A 25738-nucleotide genomic window follows, 5' to 3' on the forward strand; every position below is an offset into this window, starting at 1 on the left:
TTCCTCTTTTTAACCCTTCACTTTTCCTTTTTCCTTTTGCCACAATTGTCATGACAAGTTTCCATTTTTTCCTTTTGTTATATTTGTCATAGTTTATGACAAATTTTCTATTTTTTTACTCACTCATTTATAATTGTGCATCTAACTTGTCATAAGTTGTCATTAATTAATAACAAATTTCCTCTTTCAAATTTGTCAATTGCCACAATTTATGACAATTGTTCTTTTCCAAACTTAATTGCTAAATTTGCAATTTCTCTTGCAATTTCTGTAAATTGGGCTCATTTTCTCTTATTTTTGCACACACACCTTTTGAACCGTGCATATTGTTACATGGGAGCTACATATCAATTTGAAAGAAAAAAGAAAGGCATTGGAGCTTCATGAGGAGAGTTGTTTGAATTTGTTTTCAATCTTTAATGCACTTTTCCTTCATCACTTTAATGGTTAAGCTGGAAACGATTTTTGTATGCATTTAGTTAGGTGGTTTCTCTAACATGTAGTGATTCTTGATTTTCCTCTCTTACATTTGGACACTAATCCTTCATGGTTCACTAGGCCTCCACACTTCATCTTAATAAATTTTTTTATACTCTTATACTCATTACATTTATGTTAACAAGTTATGTGAAAAAATAGGCTACTTTGAGTTAGGTAAATGGGAAAAGAAGAATTTGTTATTTATTTTTCAAAGATAAAAAATAGACAAGAAGATTTTTAACATCAATAAGATAAAGACAGCTTAACAATTATTTTCCAAATAAAAACATGTCAAGTCAACTTCAAATTTAAGATAAGGAAGGACATTCCAAAACAATCTCTTTAAAGACAATTTATTCCTATTAAGATAAATTTATAAAGTCTAAAAAAATTAACATTAAATACTTCTTACTTATCAATTAAATATCTACTAAGTACTAATAAAACTAAATTTCTCAAACTATCTTCGATCGAACGAATGTTAGCATTATTTTATGTTTTTCATATGTAAATGCAACCAAACAAGGAGGTTGACCCTTACACAACTAAAACTCTAAGGTGTGTGGTAAAAATAACATGGACACAAGTGCCGTAAAAAATGAGAAAGTACCAAAACTAGCACCCAAACAATAGAGTTAGTGGTTCTTTACCATTGAATAACTTGGAACGTAAGGGGCCAAATGTGGCCATTCGCAACAAAGGACCAACAAAGACCAATAAGGAGCAAACATGCTTGGAAAGTAATGAAGAACTCTTGAGTCTTCATCATAAATATTAAATTCAGTAATAGAAATCATCATAGTCAGCGAGAGTTTGATTATCAAAGGCCATAGCAGGAGGTTGAATCTCGAAAAGAATATGGAGTTAAGGTTCTTTGATTCGTGGTCCCATAATGGTTATCAAAAATTATAAGAAGAGGTTGAATTTGGAAAAGAATATAAAGTTAGTTTCAAATTCTTTAGTTTGTAGTCCCATAAACCATCATTAAAATCCTTTATTCATTCACCCAAAAAAACGGTTCCCTTAGGGCCCATTTGGTGAGCGAAATAGGAATACATATTTTGGAATAGAACATATTCCTGTTCTCTGTTTGGTTCAGCCAATATTTGATGGGTATTCGCGGACCCGAAAATTTATGTTTTCGAAAAGAAAAAAAAAATGGAATAAGAATACGTATTCCAATAACACCTATTTTGGTGGAATTGCAAAACCCCATTTTTGGACCAAAAATGGAATACATATTCCATTTTTACTTTGTATTCCAATCTCGTTTTGGTGCATTTAAACAAAGAATTCAAATTTTTTGAAATATGTATTGCAGAATACGTATTCCTATTTCGTTCACCAAACAGAGCCTTAGTGACATAGCCCCCTTTTAGTAGAACCACAAAGAAGTGCCCATTGCAAGTCCAACCAATTTGTTCTTTGCAACAATCCAACTACTTCAACTCTTTTATGTTCTAAAAGGAGGCGCACGACCGTTTCATACTTGTTAAGGGTCTCCTTCCACAAAGCGTGGACCTTGGTATATAATCTACGAATGCCAAATAACGCGCTAAACAATTTAGTGCGGTCCGATAAGTGTAACACTGTCTGACAGCTCTTAAAACAGCCAATTTCACGTTTACACAATTGCACTAGACTGTTTGGTCTTTCCGATTGGTGGATTGGTGCAAATGGGAGGAAAATCGAGGGAACAAACAACTTTCCTCGCAGCTTCCCCATTCAGTACGACATAAAATTCTGTCTTTAAGCTGCGTTTGGCCTCGTCCACTTCAAAAACTCCTGCTCTACGTTCCTTTCACAGTCTTTTGTCTTTTCCACTCTTCACTATTCGAATCACGGACGGATGTGAATTTCTTTCTCCTCGGCGAAGGGGAAGCAAATTTGCGCACAGCACAATGTTTCCACCTAAAGAAGGTATGCTCTTTTGCTTTTCAGACTTTAGCCGGAGCTTTTCGACTCTTTATTGCTTAATGGAACAGAAGAGGGACCAACTGTGAATTTCATAACTTTTCCTTTATACAACTGTTGGATCGGATTATTCTCTCCATCTTGTGTTTCCTTGAGCAATGATTCAAGGTCAGCTTAAACTCCCACTGATCCAAAATGATCACGGACTTCGAATGCTGCTGTTCTAGTCTTAATTGGCACTATGTGTAGAATATGTCGTACTTAAAGTCCAAGGCCGGCTAAAAAAGACGACATGTCCCGTAATTCACAATCTGCTTTCCTTTACTTGCCTATGGAGGGTGAAATCGTGGATATTAGTTCCTTATGTTACTATTTGAAGGGTTCAATTTGTGAGAGCAATTGAATTTCATGTGCGTCTGAATTTTACTTTAAACAGTGGACACCAAGAAGCCTTCCTGTTTCGTCGACGCAGATAATCTTGTAACGACGTCCTCAACGATTCCAAACTCCAAATTTAGAGCTAAAATGATTGACTAAACAAAGAACAGAGCTTAATCGACGCTGCCCCGCTTGGCTTTCAACTGATGTGCCAAACTTAAGAAATATAAATTAACGAAACCTTAGCGAGTTGAACTGAATTGAGCTGTGAATCCCTTGCACAGGACATGTGGCTCGCTAATTTTTCAACAGTTCAAAGTAAAACTGGCCGTAATGGATCTTATCGCCATGTAGAGTTTGTTCTGCTCTCCCACGGTGCACTATAGCATAAAATCTTGGGGTTTCCTTGCAGAACTTCGGTGACAACCTTACATTTTAGAGCTTAATATTTGGCGTTCATTTTACCCAATTGACAAACGGCATATTTAATGGATATTCCATTTGAGAGCCCAAGCATGTTCCGACTTAATATATTCATGTTTTTACATATATCTGTATTGGGTTCATTGAATGAATGAATGAATGATTTTAATAACGTCCACGAGGCCAAAGCAGCCTAAGGGACCACCTAGAAAAGCACACCACCCGAGAGGGCAGGAGGACCCTAAGTCTTTTGAAACTGCTTCTTTAGGTCTTCTACAATGAATGCTGATAATTAAATTTGCTGTCCTCTCCAACTGTGTTTCTTCAAATATAGAGTCCAAATTGCCGGTTGCTAGGATATTGCCATAGCTGGAGCGGATGTTAGTGTATGCTGGGCATTCCATGATAAAATGTCGTTCTGTCTCCACCACTCCCATGTTGCAAAATAAGCATATTCTCTCCTTCCATTCTTCCTTTGGTAGTGTCCACCTACCCATTTCACACCTCAAGTGATGGGAACCTGTTCTAAGTTGAGCTATGAGCATTTTGCTTTCCAATTGATATTTGCTCCTATGTATGTTTTTTCCACGTGCTTCCTCTTTAGATTAAATTCTTTGATATAATAATCCTTTTTGCGTCTTTTTTGTTTTGACCATATTAGATTCTTGAAATTTTCATTCACATACTTTTTTATTTTCTCATTGTTATTTGGACATTCTTGCCTACTAATATTCGACTTTTCCATCCATTTACCATTTTGTTTCATCCACGTGTTTTTTCTTCTGTCAAGTCTTTCTTCTATGATCAGTTTAGGCTATCACTGATTTTCCATTCTTTGAGTTTTCTTTAAATAACATATTAATCGAACCATGGCAGCAGCCTCAAACCATTTGATTGCTTTAATTTGTAAGTATTCCTATCCTGTGGATTTTTGATATATCCTCATATGAATGAGAGAGGAAAAAAAAGAATTAGCCCCCAAAACATCACGTTGTACACTTTCTTATTACCATGGTCAATTGGATTTTCAATGGTGAGGACATATGCTGGCTGAATTAGGCCAAGCACATACAAATTGCCACAGAACTGGAATACAAAATAATCTCAGTTGGAATAGCTATCATGCTATCAGTGAGGCTCCAGTGAGATGAAATCCTCTTTAGCGGACGCTTCCATTTAGCTAGCAGTTGATTTTCTTTTATAGGCCAGCTGAGGCTTCTACTGCGGTTTCCTCTGGATCATATATTCTATTTACCCAGCTGGTATCTAGATTCCTTATGAGCATGTAAAATTTTGGGTTCTTATGCCATGCTCTACAAACTCTAAAAGCATGTGTTCATAGAGAGTTTTTTTTGTTTGACACCAAAAAAATAAATTCTATTAATAAACTTAGGATAAAATACTATCTTTTCTGTCTTACATTGTCACATTTAGGCTGAGAGTTTGCAAAATATTTTCAACAACTATCTCGAAGTGCTGGATATTATCTTTTCTGTTGTACATTGTCACATTTAGACTGATAATTTACAACCAATTTTCAACAGTGAACTATGAGATGTGCTAGAAATATTATCTTTTCTGACTTACATTGTCATGTTTAGATGTAGAATTCACAAGCAATTCGTCCACAATGAACTATCTAGCTGGGCTGGAAGTTCTTTATGATTTAACAGGCTTAATATCAGAGAGCTATGGTGCCAAATTCTTCCCTGGCAACCCCAAAGTCTGTTCTGTTTCTTGCAAAAGTTTTGTCCTTGTCACATTCTTCTGGAAGTCTGCTGCAGACCTTCAAAGTCTGCCCAAATTCTTTTAGATGAACCCAGCATGAATTTTGCTTTTTTTATCACCAATACACAAATCTGATTAAATAATTTTTTTCGTGAAATCTTTTCATTAATTTAAGCATGGCAAAGAAAAATAGCAACTCCACACAGCTTAACCAGGCTTAGAAATAGTTGAAAAACTGCATCATAGTGCAAAAACACTTGAGCACCATGGAAAACCAAAATATTGTGTGAAAATATTTGTCGAGGCAAGGGATTCTTTGCTATCTTGTTGAATAAATGGCATAGTAGGGTATTTGTTTCTGTTTTGAAATGTTGACATGAGCTTTAGAGATTGGGCTCAACAAGGAGGCAGTGGGGAGGGAATTGCCGACTAGATGATACATGCCATCTTTTTCATGCCCTTCTACCATGGTTTGGAGTGGCTTCAATTGTGTTCATGTGCTTCAAATTGGCTCTTCTCATGTTCAAGCACGGGAATATTGAGGGCAACTACTCTTTTGACATTTCTACACTAATATGAGTCCCATTTAGCTTCACTAGTTGATATGAGGGATTCTTAGTCTCTTTGTTCAGTACGTCTTACAATTGAGATAGCCTATAAAATATGAGAGTGCTTCTTGCTATTTGGAAAAGTGGACTAGAACTTTGCAGAATGGGTCCATTTTAGGAGAACGACACTAGTGAGACATAATTGCCAGCCTGATGACACATTCCTATCCTTTCTTGACATATCCTACCAAGGTTTAGTACATTGTGCTTGTGGGCTTCCAATTGGTTCTCCTCAAGTAAGATAATCTAAAGAGCCTCAATTGGAGGGAAACTTCTCATCATTGCTTGGAAAGGATGAGCTCAAACATTCCAATCTGGTTGATTTTTAAAGGCAAAGAATTTCTAGTTGTCTTGTTGATTAGTTCATGACTAGGACATAGCTGATAGCATATTAGTGTATTTTTTGCTCTTGGAAAGGTAGGTAGGAGTATTACAAAATGGGCACACAAATTGGAGTGCAAACTGTGGGGGGTGGTCGTCATCTGGTCCACACACTTCTATCCTTTCTCCATCCTCTCTAACAAGGGTTTGAGAGGCCCCTACTATTTTTGTGGGACGTAGATTGAACCTCCTCATATAGGAGTCTATTGACATTACGTGCGATATTGACCTCATGAGCAACATAAGAATATATCTACCTGATTTTCAATTTTAATTTGTGTACATTTTCAGAAGAATCAACAGAGTTAGAAACATAATATCGATTGTACATTCCATTATTGTGATCTTTTCTAACTGTATGGAGAATTCCACCTTTTGAAGCTAGTAGGAGGTAAAATCCATGGACCAACAATGAATATTACAGAGTAGCAAATTTATAGGACAATTTCCTGTGAAAATTTGTCTTTGCCAAACATACAGACCAATCCAATGATGGGTCCAATACGGAGACCTAAACCATCGGTGATTAAATGTTTTATGCAAGCAGATTCAAGAACTCTCAGCAATGCAAACTCACTGCCAAAGCACCCCTCTCATAACATGACTCAGTATTGTTGGGTTTCATAGCAAAGACAAAATCTAACGATCTAAATATTATCTTGTTTATAAAAAGGGAATGGGTGGGAAAAGTGAGTTGTGTAGAAGGTCCCCAATAGTCATGCCTTGAAGACTAATTGACTAGGTAAAGAATGTCTTTTTTGGACTTAAAAAGAGCTTCCTGGATTATTTACATGCAGCTAGACTCTTCATAGTAATTTCCAAAAGTTTATGGAGTTTATAAATTTTTGCCTTTGAAAAATCTAGGGTAACTACGACTCAAGGTATAGGTTACAGATTCTTTTGACGAATTTCCAAAACTTTTCCTTGTATTAAAAACCTCAATCTTGTTATTAAGATTGCCAATTATCAATTTTCTTGTTAACTAATACAATCAAAGTAAGAAAAAGAATATTCCAAAGTCAGGAAAGCTAATTGAAGTCAACTTTAAGAGCATTATGAGTGTTGCACATGGCTAGAATACTTACTGCAGTGCACCCATCCTTGTACTAATATCATAATAGCAATAAAATACTTTTTATAGTTAACGGGTGGCAGACCTTGAGCACCTATAGCTAGTTAGAAGATAGTTAACTAAATTTATATAGCAATAGTTAGAGTAATAAGATATCTTGAAAATCGTGAAGTCTTACGAATAAGACAATTTTTCCTTAGTAATCATATGAGATATAAGGGATAAGTTAGAATCCAAGATGAATGATGTCTCCATCAACACCTTCATGGCAATAGTCTTTATCTCAAATAAAGATAGCAAGCATCATGTTCATCACACCAAGTAAGGGGAGAATCTTCATTGGATATGGGAAAGAGACAAGCGAGCAATACAATCATCAAGAAGACGATATGTTTATCTTATCCAAGACATACTGAGCATCTATTAAGTATTGTCACTGATGTGAGACTAGCAGATGGCTTGATCATGAATCTTGCAACCACCATAATGGTAGTCAGTCACATATATCTGATGGAGAAATCATGTTAAGCAATCATTATTGCATTTCAATGCTACTTAAAATAAAACTACATAGAAGATTAGAGGAGATTGATGGTCAACATGAATATTGATTGATGGTAGTTAAAGAGTAATGTACAATGATTCATAGATATCAAATGCCTACACAACCGAAGATATGAATCCTACAACTACCATTATGGGGGTTAATCACATAGAACCGATGGAGAAAGCATGTTAAGTAATCATCCTTGCATCTCAATCCTACTTAAAGGAAAAACTACATAGAAGTTTAGAGGAGATTGATGGTCAAAATGAATTGTGATTGATGATAGGTAAAGGGTAATGTATAAAGATTCATAGATATCAAGTACCTACATGACCAAAGATGATTACAAGCAACAATTAATGATTTTATGAAGGATGGTAATAACACAACAGGTGGATAATATTAATAAAAATGAAGTGAACAGGGTAATATGAGGAGCCTTTGTTTAGCGCACCTTTTCATTTTTTTAAGACGCTCGGCTTGCCTCCCAAGCCTTGTCATAATCTTAATGTTTAAACAGAAATTTCTATATCTTCCTCCTCTCCCGCTGCCCTTATTCAACAATTCATTCAATCTTTGGCTATTTTTTTAACAAGGTACTGTTGGTTTTGTTATCTTTGATTGAGTCACGGTATGTTGTTATTGACAGAGTTCATGTGTTGTTGGTGCAGGTTGTGATGGAAAGGGGAGGAAGAGGCAGGGGGAGGCCCAAAAGAGGAACACCAACAGTGAAGTAGTCCAAAACAAGATCTGTGAAGGTGGGGCTCACCTTTCTAGTTGGTAGAATTGCAAGATTCCTCAAGCGGGGCCGTTATGCACCTTGAATCAGAGTTGGGGATTTCTTGACTCTCTTGGCTTTTGCGGTGTCCACCAACACCATCACCCGCATGGTTTCTGATTGTTTGGGGGTGACATGAGTAGAATTTTCCTATAAAAGAGGCATCAAATTTTCATTTTCCTCATTCTATCTAGCGATTTCTTTGATCTTTTCGCTACGAGTCTTCTCATTTTGGGTTTTTGCAAGTGCATTCGATATTCAAGGTTTTTGGCTTTTGGTCTCCTTGTCGTTCTAAGGTGAAATGAAATGAAATGATTTTACTAACGTCCACGAGACCAAAGGTCTATGGGACCAAAAAAGGGGATCCACTAAATATCTTGTTGGGATTTTTCTAGGTTGTCCCTTCTTTTGTGGAGCTGTATTAGCAAGGCGACCACTTTGTGAAGTCTTGGTCCCTCAAAAAGCTCTTGTATATTGTCCACTTGTATTGTGTCCATGAATTGGACCCGGATGTCTTCATATGCCGTACACTCCTTGATATAGTGCCATTCTATCTCCATCACGCCCTCGTTACAAAACCTACAAATTCTCTCCTCCCACCTTTCTTTAGGGATCTTCTATCTACCGGTTTCACACCTCAAGTGATGTGAACCGGACCTCAATTGAGCTATCAAGATTCTTGCCTTTCCTCTGATGTCGACTCCTAGGTATTCTTTGTCACCGTGCTCGCAAGTGTGGTTAAATTTGTTGACATAGTAAGCCTTTTTTCTACCTATCTGATTTGTCCACATGGCAGTCCTAACTTTTTCTAATACCCACTTTTTTATTTCTGTGTTGGTTTCCGGGCACTCTTGATAATCAATGTTCCATTTGTTGAGCCATTTATTATTTTGTTTCCTCCATGTCTTCTTTTGACGGTCTAGCTTCTCTCCACCACTAACTTAGGCCAGCTATATGCATCCATCTTTTCTACTTTTTTTAGATAGTTGATCAAGTGAATAAATGCATAGGCTTCCACTAGGAACATGCCTACTTTAGCCAAAAGAATCTCATAGGGATCCATTGATTTGACTTTGACGTTGGTGGTGATGAAATGTTGGTGAGGTTGGTGGTGAGTATCTTTGTTGCACCTGGTTGTGCCCCTTTATTTTGAGTGTCGGCTTTACCATGCTTATGTCTGGCAGAGTTTCGCATATCTAGGGTTTCTCAGTGTCTAGAGCTCTATGACGACATCTTCTTTTTCGCTATTGTATCCCTCTTATCGAGAAAGTAGGATTTGTTTCCTCTATATTTCTTATGTGTTGGCAATGGGCCAACATCCCTCGCAGGATTCACGACATGGCTTAACCGCCTCTTGTGGTTCTAGAAGACTATTGGTTGTATTGGCCATTGATAGGTCGACCTTTTGGTGCAACGATAAGCCTAGGCTTTCTAACAATTGGTATCAGAGCTTGGTCACATGTTTGAATCTCGTAAGCCATGGCGAGTGACGTTGGGAGGGGGATTGTTGGCAGTGGGCCAATGTCCCTCGCAGGATTCGCAACATGGCTTAATCACCTCCTGTGGTTCTATAAGACTATTGGTTGTATTAGGCATTGACAGGTTGATCTTTTGGTGTAATGACAAACCTGGCCTTTCTAACATTATGTTCATTCTCTCACCTTTGTCTAGGGTTTACCTTCATCTTGTAGGGATTTTTTTCTCTTTTTCTTATTTTTTATAGCTTAAGTCCTTGTTTTCTTTAGTGTGTTCAACTTTGTCAAGACTCTTGAACATCTAACACTCCAATAAGCCTAGAAATTTTGTGTATATCCATGTAGAGTTTGTACTTTCTGCCTGAGTAGCAATCAATTTCGGAGATGTTGGTGTTCTCAACGTTGTCAAACTCCTAGCACCTTGTGAACTTTGATACCCTTAAAGTTGTCTCCCCCTTTTTCCTAAGTCCAGTCTTGACCTTTTAATGTCTTTGAGGTTATTAGACATTTGACACGCCATTGATTTTGAAAGGTTTGAGTGGCTTCTAGTCCAAGTCAGGAATAATCAACATTGTGAGACTTCATGACCTTGCATACACTGACAACACCGATAAAAGGTCACTTCCTTGTTTTCTTTCATTCCTTTCCTCTTCCATTAATCCTTCTTTGACTCAATCTTCTTCTCCTCTCTCCTCTTTAAAATGAACTATCCTCCCTGTTATATATTAATTTGAAGGAGTCACATCTCTTTATTACAAATCTCTTGATTTTTCATTAGATTTACTTAACTTATATTATTTATTTTGTGTTTATTATTATTTAATATTAAATCCTATTTAGAAAAGTAACATACTTTCTACAATATTCTCTCTTATTTTATATTTTACTTATTTATTGTAATTTTATCATTACTAATTATTATTTAAATGATAATAGATTATATATATTTAATTATTATTTCGTATTTTCATATGACTTTATCATCATTATTTATTCAATATTGTATTATCTAATTGTTATTCAAATTCTATCTTAAAATAGGGACATGACATACCCAAGCTTGCAAAGAAATAGAATCAGCTATAGGTAATGGTGCGGAATATTCTAGCATCTTATTTGGTGACTTGGAAGTGGTAATTGACAAGCCTTTTTATGAGGATGTTTATTTACAAGATAATTCTGAGGTAGAAAATGACTTTTTCCACTGGGATGAACCATTTGAAAATGATGACATGATAGTATGCGAGGCCATATATTTAGAGGAAAATACTCTAATAAATTTGAAAATAGTGCAATAGATGATGGAATTTCTTCTAACCAAGGGGCTGTTCAAAATTGTAAATAAGAGCTAAACTAGGAGGATGACAACATAGAGGCTGAATTTAATGATCAATCCAAAATATTATTTCTAATTGAGGAATTTGAAGCATATAATTTTGAAGATAAGATAAAATTTTTGGTTGATATGGTTGTTGTAGCCTTAGTGCATTTTGATAACATACATAAAAACGTTGAAGAGACATTTTGGGAAGTTCAAATTGAAGAAAAGGGGATGGCGAATGAAATTAATAGTATCTACCTTTTCACACTCAAAAGGGCCTTGGTAATGATTATTATTTGAAGTTGCTCAAAGATAGAGACATGGCCATCGAACATGCAAAAGATAAAAGAGGAGGTAGATGACTGTTTTCAATTGAGTATGTCATTCTACTCATTATACCGGGCTGGAAATTAGATTTCAATGGCAGCCATGCACAAGGGAGATGATCTTAATCCTAGAACCACGGAGATCATACAGATTGTAGAAGGGATCCATACCCTTGGTGAGAATGAAGGTGAACATAATATTTCCACTTCTCCCCATCCATATGAGATGCAATATGCTAAAGAAGGCCTAAAAGATCAACAAGTAGTCAACCACAAGAATTCTGATTTTTACAACAACAGTTGTATGCCTTCACAAAATCACAAGGTAACAATATTTCCATATGAGGATGAGGATAAACCTAGTGATACTAATTCTGAAACTTCATGTGATGATGATCAATTCTTTGGTGGAGAGGTTGATTTGATGGACAACTCTTGTAGTGGATCAAAAAAATTTAGAGTTGGCTTTGATGAGTAATGAAGGCTCCTACCACTTGTCTAGAGATTTGTCATTGTGTCCTTATAACGTGACAGCAATTCACTAATCAGTTGCTGATTCTATCTTCATACTTAAGTTCTTAGTGGCTTCCCTGCTTGGTATATTTATGATTTGGCCTGGCCTACAAGAGTTAGTGAGCTGCAGATAGTTTCATGGAGATATTTCATTTTGGGGTACATACCTTATGAGATGGTTATCCATTCAATATAGGGGTACAATGACGACATTGTTATCATTCATATTGCCGACCCAGATTATGACAACATTTGGGGGTCCAATGAGTTGATTTTAGTGCATATTGGAGTTGTCTTTCGCAAGCCTATGGTGATCTACTTGCTAAGTTGGCTGATACAAGAAGATAGTTCATCGATGGACACTTCTTCCTACTCCCAGGATTGTGTTGATGTTGATTTGGGATCCAGGAGTTGATAGGATGAGTGTTTTGCATTTTTTGGATTGTGATGAGTTGCTTCGTTGTTTGAGGCTTAGTGCAGATATGTTCATAGTAATGCAACAGTGTTTTTCAGGATGGATGAGTTGCACTTGGACACCTTGCTTCGTAGTATGATACGATTTTATTTCAGTTGTTCCAGATTGGGCTTTAGAATTACTTGCAGACTAATATGGGTTCTGGTATTGCTTTACAGGTTCTCATTTATTTGCTGACCCAGATTATGAGAATGACATTTGGAGGTCCAATGAGTTGATTTCAGTGCATATTGGAGTTGTCTTTCACAAGCCTATGGTGCTCGACTTGCTAAGTTGGCTGATACAAGAAGATAGTTGATTGATGGACACTTCTTCCTACTCCAACGATTGTGTTGATAGGCCAATTTGGGGTCCAGGAGTTGATAGGATGAGTGTTTTGCATTTTGTGGATTGTGATGAGTTGCTTCACTGTTTGAGGCTTGGTGTAGTTATGTTCATAGTAGCGCAATTTTTTTTTTTTAAGATGGATGAGTTGTAGTTGGACACCTTGCTTCGCAGTATGATATGATTTTATTTCAGTTGTTCCAGATTGGGCTTTAGAATTACTTGCAGATTGATATGGGTCCTGATATTGCTTTACTAATTCCCATTTTATCGAGGACAAGCAATCTCTAGGAGGGAAGACTGTAATGTCCCCTGTTTAGGACATTAGGAAACTACAAGCCAACTTCAAAATATTAAAAATGACTTGTTAGGAAGTTGAATGCAAATAATTTGAAAAGTGCCATTTTAATATTAGAAGGGTAAAAGGTGACAAAAGAGAAAAAAGACGAAACACAAGAGAGGGGAAACTGAAAGTTACAACTTTGAGCATTAAAAGAAGGAAGCTTGTTTCATTTTAGACATGCTCGGTTATGCTTGGAATTTTGATTGGATTTCAGTTTTCTCTTGGAGAACATGGGAAGCTTTCAATTTTCATTTTTGGAAATTGAGGATGGAAACCTTAAGGTTCTTGGTGGATTGGACGGAGACCTAGTTCGTGACGAAATCCACAATTGCATTTCAGGTTCCTTTGTAGTTTTCCAATTTGACTGCATTGTTGTTCTTAAGATTGGATTATGTTATGTTATTGCATTGAGGTTGTTTATCTGAGTATTTGTTGGTTTATTTACTAGTTTTTCTAAAACTATTGCATAAATCTATTTGTTTACAATTTTGAAATTATTTGTGAGAATTTGGGGTTAAATATACCCTAGCAGGATATTTAATACATTATTCAAATTTTTAAAATGAAGACTTGTAATGTCTTCATGCAAATGGTGGGTTTTAAAATGACTTTTACAAGCATTTGAGTTAAGGAGAAAACATGTTCTTAGGCTTAAAAGCCGACTTACATGTTTAAAAATTCTATTAAGTTTACATCTTTCCTTTCAAAAATGTAATAGTGGACTTTATTTCCCTTAACAGAAGTGAATGACACCCAAGACAAGTTGCAATGACTCACAAAAATCCTATATTTCATGACTTTAAGAGGCTTTGTTGGACTTCTGTTCTCCACATCGCAGGCTTTAAAACAAAGAACAAGGACCTGCAGCCAGGCTTAAAAACCCTACTTACAGGTCAATTAATTCCTTTGTTATCTCTTATAATATAGCTCAGATTTTGGCCTATGATAGCTAGAAATGGCTGGAATAAAAAAAGCAACAAATCTAAGATGAAAGAAAAACTGAAAATAAACAAAACCAAGAAAAAATGATCTAAGACTTGAAGGTTTCTGAAAATTGAGCACCTTAGTGAATTTGGGCTTCAAATTTCTCGAAAATTTCGTAGTGTTGCTTCCATTTTGCGGATACAAAATGAAGGATAACAAGACCAGCACCCTCAGAATATATTTCCATGTCTTTGCATTATATTCTTGGCTATGAGAGGCCATTTAGGCATCACATTTCACAAAATGATAAAATTTCAGCCTAATTTGTAATTTAAAAAAATTAAAATAAATTGTTAAGAAACTAGTTTGAAGTTTCAGCCTAATTTAGAAATTCAAATACGTTAATAAAAACAAATCAATGCATTCAAACATTCAGAATTTTAGAAACAACAATGCATTCAAAGTTCAAACAACAAAAATGAAAATACTTTCAACAAGAATCTGAAACAATGAAAAAGAATTTAGAAACAACAATCAACAATGCATTCAACATTTAGTTTTAGAAATGAAGACCAGAAAATAAAACTTAAGTTACTGATGCATCTAGAAATAGGGTAGAGGCAGGTGCGGATGTGTTCTGATGCACGAAGGCATTAGGATGCATCATGGATGCTGCCAGGAATCTTGCTTCCCTCTTGCGGATGCGCGCGGGATGCTTGGGAGAGCATCTAGAGAGAATCTGTTGAGCATCCGGGTGCATCTTGTGAGCATCCAGCCATTTTGAGCGCCTAGTCATGTAAGTGACTAATTAAAACATGTGTTTAATAGGTTTTATTATTATATTTTTTCTCCTATTTACCTCACAACCCTAAAACGGCCATAAAAGAGGCCATTCATTGCCATTCATTCTCCTATTACTGTTATTTCTTGATTATTGTAATTGCTACAGAATGGTTTATTTTTGTATATTGTATTTCTTTGCATACGTAAATTATAGTATACATACACATACATATAGATTTTAAAAAAAAAATATTTATGTATGGACACATTCAAACACATCCAAAATCCCCCCTCCCCCTCCCCCCCAAAAAAAAATAAAAAAAAATCTGTGCATCCACGCATCAGTACCCCGCGCCCGCATCAGCATTAGAACCAGCATCGGTAACTTAGAATAAAACAGTAAAAAATTCTAAATACCCTACCTTGTGCTTGATGAATCTTTTTCCTTTTGATGTTCTTGCTTCTCTTGATCTTGTAATCAACCACTTCTTTAATCTCTCTCTAATCACTCTTCCAACTCCTTTTCACTCTTTTCTCTCAGCTGTAACAAAATTGTACAATCCAACAAATGAAGTTTGGGCTTAAGAAGGCCTAGAGGGCCCTATATGGGACCCACAATATTTTAGGGTTCAAATAGAACCAATTAGACAAAAGAAAAAGAAAACCCACTTCATTGGGTCTATCTGCCACCCGCCGATAGGGGATGCGTAGACGTCCTTGTGACAGTCAAGGGACGCCTAGGAGTCCCTGTTTGGGAGTTCCTTGACGTCTTGGGACATCCGAGATCCCCAAGTACCAAAGAAGTGTAGCAGCGGGTGTGGCCGTGGTGCAGTGATGTTTGGACAGCTGTGGGGGTACTTGGGTACTCCAAGTGCCCATCCCTGGGAGATCCCTGCATTGGGTACTCCTAGGATTTGGGCCAGGTGCGCGCCTTGGGTTTCATAGGAGTTCATGTAGTGAATATAGGAACAAATGTGGATTATTAAAGTAATAGCTTTAATAATTCCATTTAATTGATTAAAGTGCTCTTTAAATTATCTTAATATTATAATAAAGGGGACCACCGTATGTCATGTTGATTAGGAGATTTTTTATTTTTATTTTTGAAAACAACTTAAAATAATAAAAGGGTAGCATAGGGAAAAGATAAACGATCAGCCTAGAAGAGGAAATAATTTGATTGAAAAATCAAATAAAGTATCTAGTAAAGAATAAAATAATGGGAAGGCAACAATTTAATCAAAGTAGGGTTTTGAGAGAACGAAGTAACTTGGAGGGTAGCCATTTCATCATTCAATGATTCATTTCTATGGCAACAAGCTGGTTTCAAACAGCAGATCAGAATTTCTAAGAACAAAAACCTTTGGAGAATGGTGAACCAGATGAAAACACAGTTCATAGTTGAGGGGAATCTACATAGGGTTCCTATTTGAGCTTCATTAGAGAGATCCTTATGCAGGTTTGGAGTTATTGTCAGATGTAAATCAGACATTTCTGTAACAGCAGGTTGAATTTAGCATTCACCATTAAGTTGTAGATCTGGGACGTTTGGGCTCATGCCATCATCATTCAGCAGCAAAACCAGCCTGACGTACCATTGCTAATGAGAATTTAACCTACTAAAGCTGGGTGTTAGGGTTTGTAATCATAATCAGACATGTAGTGGTTTATATAGTGGCTGGAAAATGTATCAGATTTGTGGCAGTGAACATGATGGCTGGAAATTGCATATCAGACCTTCTGTTGCAGATCAGACATCATATCAGACCTGAAAGTGGTCATTCACCAGTCCCAAAGTGTTCTACATCAACCTACAACAGCTAGCTACCATCCGGGTATGGTAGATGTTGACTATACAGTGTTAAACTCTATGGATTGCATTGTAACAATTTGATTTGTGACTGATAATAGGTCTGCTATCTCTCATTTCAGCTCTAGCAGCAAACGATAAACTCGCATTTTGCCATATCATTTAGGTATACATGATTTGCTTCATGCACAGTGCTTTCCTTTCATTATATGCAATATATTATCATAAACAGGCATCAAAACACACTCAGCCAAACTCAGATCAGAATTATCAAACTCAGAAACATCACCATTCCCAAGAGTCGAAGGCACACATCAAACCAGATAAAACAGAAAAATTAAATCAGATTCGGGCGGGAATCTTTCAGAGAGCCACAAGGTCAAGAGGGATGGTATCCACTCTCGGGTCTAGGGTACAGGATAAATAGATTGTGGGCACCTCACTAGGTACACCCTTGCATATGAATGGCAAGAGCCACATCTGGCCAAGAGAGGTGGTATACGCTCTTGGGCCCAAGGTAGAGGGTTAATGGACTATGGATTCCTCACTAGGTATACCCCCTCATATGGATGGCAAGGACCACATGGAGCCAAGAGGGATGGCATCTGCTCTTTGACCTAGGGCATAAGATTTATTAAGTCACCTTAATATGCCTCTTACCCTAGCTCTCCTATGGTTTAGCTCCATCAATGAATTAAATATATCTTATAATTAATTTAATGTTCCTAACCCCAGTTGAAATGATCTATGCTTTTAATGTCTCTAATAAGGAAAATTTATTTTGTGGATTATGTTTCAACGATATCCTAAAATGTTGCAGGATCTCAGCCAATTAAATGATGTTGCTAATTCTATTTCTTTTATCGTTCTACTTAAAATTTTGATTTACGGCACAAACTAGGGCATCTACAAAAAGGGTGATGGAGCCCAATTTTTGAGCCTTCATTTGTGCTCATTTTCAGTATGGGCCAGTACATATGTTTCATCTAGTCTGCAATCTATTACAAGTTCAATTATACATTTAAAACAAAAGGCTGATGCTGACATAGTCATGGACATTGTGGATTTTATGACATACAGTGGTCATCTTGACAAACAAGTAGTTACTCCATGAGGACATGCCGATTCTGTAATAAAGATAAAGATTTTTCTCTTTTCGATGCAGCCTGGCCATCATATGTTCATTCTGGAATTATGAAAGCATATGGCCCTTCAACTGGAGATCTTCATGACTGAAATTCCCAGAGAGGATTGGTTGATTGATATGTTGAAATTACCAAAAGAAATTAATAAAAAATACATTTATATTAAACTAGCTACTGCTTCAGCACTATACAGAGTTACCTAATGTCATACGTATCATGAGGAATTTCCAAACCATTAGGCAAAAACAATGTTTTCAGAATAGAGGAGTATATTCAGATTGATACATATTAGCAGTAAGCAGTAAAAGAGACATAAAAGACTTATGCTATCACAGAGATCTGGTACTTAAGGATCAACTCTTTCCAAAGCAGGGTGGGTTCCGTTACAAAAGAAATATTTATCAAAGGGCAACAATATAGTTAGTAAAAAGATTAGTACCTTCAGCAATAACGTGAGTCTGGCATATGTAGAGGACAAACGAGAGGAGTTTTATGGCAATAATTGTGACTAGCTGGGTTGCATATTAAGTTCAGAACCCATAAAATTAAATTGTCAAAATGTTATAAAGAAATGTTTTTGGTGGATATAGAACAAGGATTCTGGATATTGACAGAGCAGTAGAACGGTGATATACAAATCTTCCACGTCAGATAATTCTAGCCATATCACTGGCCATGGAAACATGGCCAGTCATCCACGACAATCCCTGTCTCAGCTAAATGAAAAATGGATCCATATATTATCGAGCGACTCATATGCTGGTCAGAGATAAATTGATAAGCATTGCAGGTTAGAACAAAATATATGCATATCAATGGATTGATAGACAAAACTATAAAGACGGCAATACACCATATTTCGGCAGGAGCAACTATATTTTAAAACAAGGGATCCAATAACATTAAAGTTTAAAAATATTCATCATGTGCCGGTAATTTCCAATTATTTATGAAAAGTGAAAAGATGTGATTATAAAAGGTTATTATGTAAGACATGTCTCTTGGTGAAAAGACATAACTCTTATATCAAAATCAAAAGATATAAATAAGAGTTGTATTATAAGAAGAAATATATTCAGAAACATTCGAACATTCACATTCACAAGAAGTATTTTATATATATTTGTATGGAGAAATAAGGGCTCAATATGGCTTTGTAATATGAATTCTATTATTTTATTTTTATAATAAAATAAAATGTCTTATGTTTATTCTTAAATGACATGGAGATTTAAACTGCAGATGAATCGTCCTTTGTGATTATTTTTTGAATTTTGCATACAATATAAATGTTAGATAAGTGGACATATTCATTTAGTATCTTGAGCTTAGATCATCACAAATATTGTGAAATATTTAATTGTTTCCATATCTGTGTCTAGTTTGTCTCCCTACTAGAGGAGTTAAAATTCAATTTGGACTAATTTAAGATTGCGTATATATTTGATCTGTCGCATTTTGATTATTTAGTTGTTGGCAGTATAAGTGCATAAGAACTTTATAAAGTTGAACATGAAAATTCATTGAAGTTGACTCTATTGCTTGGATGAGCAGAAGCACTGGTCTTTTTATTATTGAAGTCAGAAAATCTATAACTACCTTCCTGCAAGCATCAAATTCATTATTAACAAACATTATACAAAACGTCCAACCATTACTCAGCATTCAGTTTCATTTTAATCGAGTTCAAGGACCTTGCTAGCCGGAGAACTCACCAAAGCTTAAATTCGCTTTAGAAAAGCTCTGAACCAAGTGATTAGGTTCGAGGAGAAGGTCTACCCACCTAGGTGTAGCGGAGCTTGAAGTGCAGGGGAATTGAGAAGTATTCCCGTTTGTTGGCCAGAACTGATTGCGGAATCCTATCGGAGAAGTGGTAGGCTCTTGGGTTTCCAATTTGTGGTTTTGGGAACCAACAAAGTGGACATTACATAGACACATACAAAGACTTCATTATGTTGAATGGCTCACGTAAAGACTTCTAGAAGTTATATTTGAATGTTCATGTTTTTAAAATCTCAACTTCTTATAGTTTGTTTCAGTCAATTCTAGGCAATCTTAGTTTACATGTATCTGAAAAATCCATTTTTTTTAATATTTTATTTTTATACCTGCTTTCTTGCTGTCTGAAAAATCTGGAAACTTTTCGTCATCCCAAACTCTGTATCTCTGTGCCTGAAACATGGGTTTAAACTAGCAAGAAATCAATAGAAAGATGCAATGTATGAGATAAACTACATATATCATTACAATATGACTTGAATAAGATCGCTGAATGAGAGTTATGATAGTCACCAATTAATGTACTGTTAATAAGAACATCATGGTGAAAATAAGTGTTTGAATGAATGAATCAATGTTTTTAAATGAATGTTTGGAAAGAAAAATATATTTTAAAATGACAAGCGGTCAAAATATGTTAATGGGGCCTGAAAAGTTCATCGCATGAATATTGCAAAGACTCAGGGTAGAAAAAACTGAAAAAAAGACAAAATAATGAAGCATGCCTAAAAAGGAGAACGAAAATATTTTTCTTGTAGCCCTCTCATCCTAATGATGGATCACAGAGTGTGATCCAAAATGTTGATGCAGAGATTAGAACACAATCTACCGAGAAAATACAGCAAAGAACAAAAATAAAGTTTAAGTAAATTTCTTGTTAAATTCTTTTTTGGAGCTTGTGTTATGCATACCTAAAAAGCCAAAAAATGTCAGGGCCAAGTTCACAGTGAATTGAAGGTTATGATGGAAACAAAAATGGTGGCCCAAGTCATAGATCTAATACCATTTGTTATGATATTTCTTGAAAGTAAATCTAAAAATTAGAAATAAAGCAGACGACTTTGAGGGGTGATGTCCAATAATCAGATAATTATGTATGAATTAAAAATTGTATGATATGATAATATGGTTGGTAGTTTGCTTCCTTACCAATAGAGATAACTGTACAAGGACAAAACCCTTTTTTAGTTAATAAGGGTTAAGATATATTAAGATTAATGTTAAGGTCAAGCATGTTACAAGTGCCTATCCCTATTATATTTTGGAAGATAAAATATAAACTTAGGGATATGTGATTTTAGTATCAGAACAGCTTTTTAAGAGGTGATGGAAATTCTGTTAAGATAAACAGAATGAAAAATCTACCGACCATTATCTTCTTTTAATTTTGACTTGTCAAGATATCTTTTCTTATTTTGCATACTCATTGAGGAACTTTTACCTAAGAATTTGTGATTTTTTTGATATTGCAGAATTTAATTTCAGTGAGCTTCTACAAGAGGCACAAGGTCGGTGGTTGCGGCCTGTGGAAGTTCTCTATATCTTGCAGAATTATCAGAAATTTAAACTTAGTACAGATCCACCTAACAAGCCACAGAGTATGCATCTAACTTTCTTTCTCTTGAGGGTTTAAGGTTCTCTTATTGCAACGTGTTGTTTGCTTCTGTATCTTTCCATTTTGGGTCATGAATGCTTCAGTCAATTATACTATAGTTCTTGATGTGTGAGTAAGCTTCTGGAGACATCTACCATAAATTGAAGACTTGTTTACAGTTCAGATAGATGCTGGTGGATTTTTTAATCATAATGTAGAAATAATTGTTTTTGATATTTTTTTAGGTGGGTCGCTGTTTCTCTTTGATCGTAAAACGCTTCGTTTCTTCCGAAAGGATGGACATAACTGGCGAAAAAAGAAAGATGGAAAAACTGTTCGAGAAGCACATGAACGGCTGAAGGTATATCCAACAGAAGTTGGTTGTGTTTGTTAGCAGAAAATAAATAGATGAACATTTTTTTGCTCAAGAGAGGTACTTAATTGAATGGTTTTTCTATATTTCTATTGGCTTTTAGATGAAAATTAATTCCTTTTATACACATCCTACTCTATCTACTCTCCTATTATATATAATATTGTAAAAGTTGGTTTTTCAAAGAAGTATTTCTAAAAATAGAACTTGGTTATTTATGATAATCTTATAATTTGCTAACCTTCAGTGCATCTCTACAGACTTGAGTGATATACCAATCCAGAATTTTCTATAAAGCTTGCTGATTATAGAAAAACTTCCAGATCAATCTTTTATTTATCCCTAGAGATGCCCATATTCTGTTATTGACAAATCAGATCTATCTTTTTATGTTTGAGACAAACCTTGCTTTTCCTTTTAACACCAGTAGATTTTTGAATGGCTGTTTCTATACCTGTTATGTGTGTCACATTTTGATGCATATAGTATTTGTTGGAATTGAGGATTTTATTACATCCCCGATCCATTAAAAAGTCAAGAAAATAGTTCCAAGAGCTAGAATGACTGTGTTGGGTAAAAATCCAGTCACAAAATAGGATGACCAGCCACAACGTGTGAGACAGAGTCTCTCCTACCTTAAAGGGAAGGCTCCCCCTTCTCACCGTTCCTTGGATCAACTCAAGGTAAGCAAGAAGTTGAGAGATTTTGTAAAAAGGGTGTTACCAATATCCTTTTTTCTTAACTTTCAAGAAAGAATCCACCTACTCATGGAGATTGTAATGGGCAGGGTGAATCTCTAACTACACTTCTATCAAGAGCTAGAAACAGTGATACTGATAAACCTTTACTAACTCAAAGGCTAGCTAAAAATGTATCTGTTTGGCTCTAAGTCCGGTCGTACTTCTATATGGGAAAACTTTACAATTAGGGCACAAAGACTCCTAAAAGTAAGAATACTTAGCTATTTTGCGAATTAAGAAGAAAATATAAGCTATAGGCAAAGCTTCTAGCTATACACTTTCACAAGTGCTCTTGGTCAAAGCTCTGGCCAAGTTGCAATCGGGACACTAGAGCAGGTTTGAGAAATTTTATAATCCACCAATAACGTCTTTCAATTAGGTAGACACTCAAATTTAGAACCAACAATCACAGAGATATTATCTCTAGTATCAGTGGAAATAAGAGATAGTAATCAGCTACATACTTCAAGATGACTTACACAAGTGAATTCCTATTTGGCAATCAAAAACTATAGAAGTCTAAAGGATGTGGCTTTGTGACATTCATCAGCAATCCAGTTTGGTTAGAGATTCTTATCAAATAAAATCTTCAATGGTGATTTATTTTGTTTCGCCGGTTCCATTCATTAGTAATTTCTTATTATGAGACAAAATCATGAATCGTTTGCTCCTAAACTAAAGTCAAGAGATCCAAAGGGGCTCTTAGAGGTATTGATTCTGCTATGTGAAAATCCTGGCCACAGTGAAAGGAGAAATTTAGTTTCAATATAATTTATAAAGAGTGAATCCATTCAAGCTTGGCAGTAGCATCACATAAGCATCAAGGCATACATTTGAAAAACAACGATTTCATATAAGAAGAACGAATTGTAGAGATTTGCCATCAATGATTGCATATTGAGTTTGAGGGATGCAGCCCCCTTATACTAATAGCCGAACACCATTTGTGCATGGTCTTTGGACTCAAGGAACTAAGGTTTAAGCACAAGACCAGTGTTTGTGACAACCTTTCTATCAACTATAAATTGGATTCATTCACGTGAAGAAGGTATCGTCTGAAGCATAGTAAATATCATGCACGTCCATACTTCGAGGTTGAGATCTCTTTGTTGTTGGACGATGCAAGGATGCATGTAGCATTTCAATTGAATGTTGGTAGTGAGTGTGCTTTCAGTGATTAGCTTCAATTGAAGTACTGCATACATTCAGTTGAAATACCATAATAGATCTAACATCAACATTGAGAGTAGATATTATGAATAACGTATCTACTAGTATTGATACCTGAGAGGTTGCAACTCATAAGTAGGGTTCACAAATCACACAGAGTGACGTTAGGAGATGAGAGTGTTGAATGAGGATAGTCTTATGCCTTGTATTGCTTCCTGCGCTTGGAAAGATCATTCGAGCTACAAAAATTAGCATAAAACTTTCTGCTCCAAACATCTGTTACAAGAAAAAAAAACACATGGATAGCAATGATATATTGGGATTGAATAAATAAGATTGTTCAAAACTATTCAAAGTGCAAGATCGATGACGTGGCCAAACACGGATAAATAGACATTGGCTTGCTAGTATAGTTAATGAAGAAACAAGTGTGAAGCCTTTGTCAAAATATATTTATCTTTCGATGTATAATTAGCTTTTAACAAGGGCAAAGCTATTTCATCGAAGACTAATGTTATACCAAAAAGAAAAAGACATCGAAGATACGTCTCTTTGTGATGTCCCCTTCTAGCTAGAGACATCACTTTAGCTGGTGATTAGCCTATCAGAGACCCTCGTAGACTAATAAGATTGGATAGAGGGTCACCTTGGTGTGGAGATCCTCCAAGGACCAGAGCAGAGTACTCTTCTGGGTTGCCAGAGTTTGTTTATGATGAGTTTTCCTTTGAGTTTGGCTTGGTCAGGCTATTTTTAGCAGTTTTGGAGTTATAAAGATAGACCCCTGCTATTTTTAGAAAAGGGGTATGGTCATATGCAGTTCTATCATGTTAGCTCCCAGTCCAAACGACATTCAAAAATGTTGAGTAATAATGGAGATATTAATGTTTATTTAGTTAAAATAAACATTATTGGTTTTAAGCCTATATTGTTAAGTTATAATATATAACTTAAGTGAGGGTCATGATATCATAAAAGGGGCCATCGTTTCAATTAATTGTGGGTCCAAGCTTATGGAAAAATTAAAAGGAATTTTCTAAGTTTTAATGTAATAACATTTTTTTATGTTATTATTATATCTTTTATCCCACATTGAGCGTGGAGACTCATTCTGGAGTTGAGGAGTCCTTATAAACAAACCTTGTCTTCCTTCAAGAGGAGGTTATGAGAATTGCTTAAAAACTTTGCCTTGTGAAATTTCTCGAAGTTGTGGCAACAAGGGTTTCTACAAGTTTGAGAAGAATTCATACTGTGGAGAACGTAGTATCTTCAGAGTTGATGCAATTTGAGGGTGTGAAATATCACTTGAATTTTGCCTGTGAGTTGACTTCATTCTGGAGTCAATATTGTGTTTCAATAGGAAAAAAGTAGATGAATCTGTTTACAGGTTGGAAGGGTTTATAACAGCAGCTACAGTGCCGTGAACAGTACAGCGCTACAGTGAATTAAAAATCAGAGATTTAATATTGCGGTTTTTGATAGGCGCTGCCCAAGGAGGAAGCAACCAGCAGCGTGGTTGCATATTGGAGACAAAAATCAGGTTTTTTTCAACTATTAATGATGATGTTTTTAATCTTAAAACATTCAAAAACAAACCAAAAACAATCATTACACCCAGGGAAACAAACAGTGATCAGCGTAGAGCCTATTTGGGGTTCTTACATTGGTATCAGAGCCTCATTCCTGCCATCCTGAGGGTTTGGGGAGTCATATGCAGCCACTGGAAATTGGACCACATAGGTACCATACTCGTAGGAGAGCTCTGATTGAATGAGAACAGTTACAGGAAACAGGAAATATGGAAGAGAGGCATGATGGTAGTCCACCTAGAAACAGGAGGAATAATGATGATCAGGATACCAGAGAATTCTACCGTGCTATGGTTACAGGGCAGCAGCAGATGGCACAGGCATTACAGGCACTCACTACTATGGTAGAAAGGATGAACCCACCTGTTAGACAAAATGGGGAGCCGGGAGAACAGGGAGATAACAGGAGTGCTGCAGGTAATCAGAGACCACAACGGACCCATTCCAGAATAGCTGATAGGCCTACACGCCCTACATTTGTTCCGGAGGAGCCAGAAGAAGCTCCGGTAGAGGAGGCGACAGGAGACCCCATATTCGCAGATGCACTCATGGCTGCAAATGATGAATGGGAATTATTAGCTCCGCAGGTTCGGGAGAGGATGACCTTTGAACGCTTTGTAAATCAGAGGAGAGAGCATTACAGGTCACTCAGACAAAATAGGAGGCCTAGAGGTCAAAATAGTGAGCTGAAGAGGGCTACAGGCAAGCTTACTATGCCTACATTTGATGGGAGTGGTAAGATGACAGC

General features: G+C 36.1%; 1 protein-coding gene across 2 annotated transcripts in view; it reads left to right on the forward strand.

Moving 5' to 3' along the window:
• The first annotated feature begins 2037 nt into the window (after nt 1-2037).
• LOC149534835 (Calmodulin-binding transcription activator protein with CG-1 and Ankyrin domain) overlaps nt 2038-25738 on the forward strand; it is a 231652-nt gene continuing 207951 nt past the window's right edge. The window contains exons 1-3 of one of the 2 annotated variants that reach the window (XM_089805658.1): nt 2038-2400; nt 21000-21125; nt 21367-21482. In XM_089805658.1, the coding sequence (XP_089661784.1) occupies nt 2382-2400; nt 21000-21125; nt 21367-21482 (261 nt within the window). In that variant the 5' untranslated portion in view covers nt 2038-2381. Of the gene's footprint in view, nt 2401-2421; nt 2563-20999; nt 21126-21366; nt 21483-25738 lie in introns of those variants that run through there. The other variant, XM_089805659.1, reaches the window with a different exon arrangement.

Source organism: Cupressus sempervirens, chromosome 10 (assembly GCF_028749045.1).
Source record: "Cupressus sempervirens isolate cs-2001-9-10 chromosome 10, ASM2874904v1, whole genome shotgun sequence".
NCBI lineage: Eukaryota > Viridiplantae > Streptophyta > Pinopsida > Cupressales > Cupressaceae > Cupressus > Cupressus sempervirens.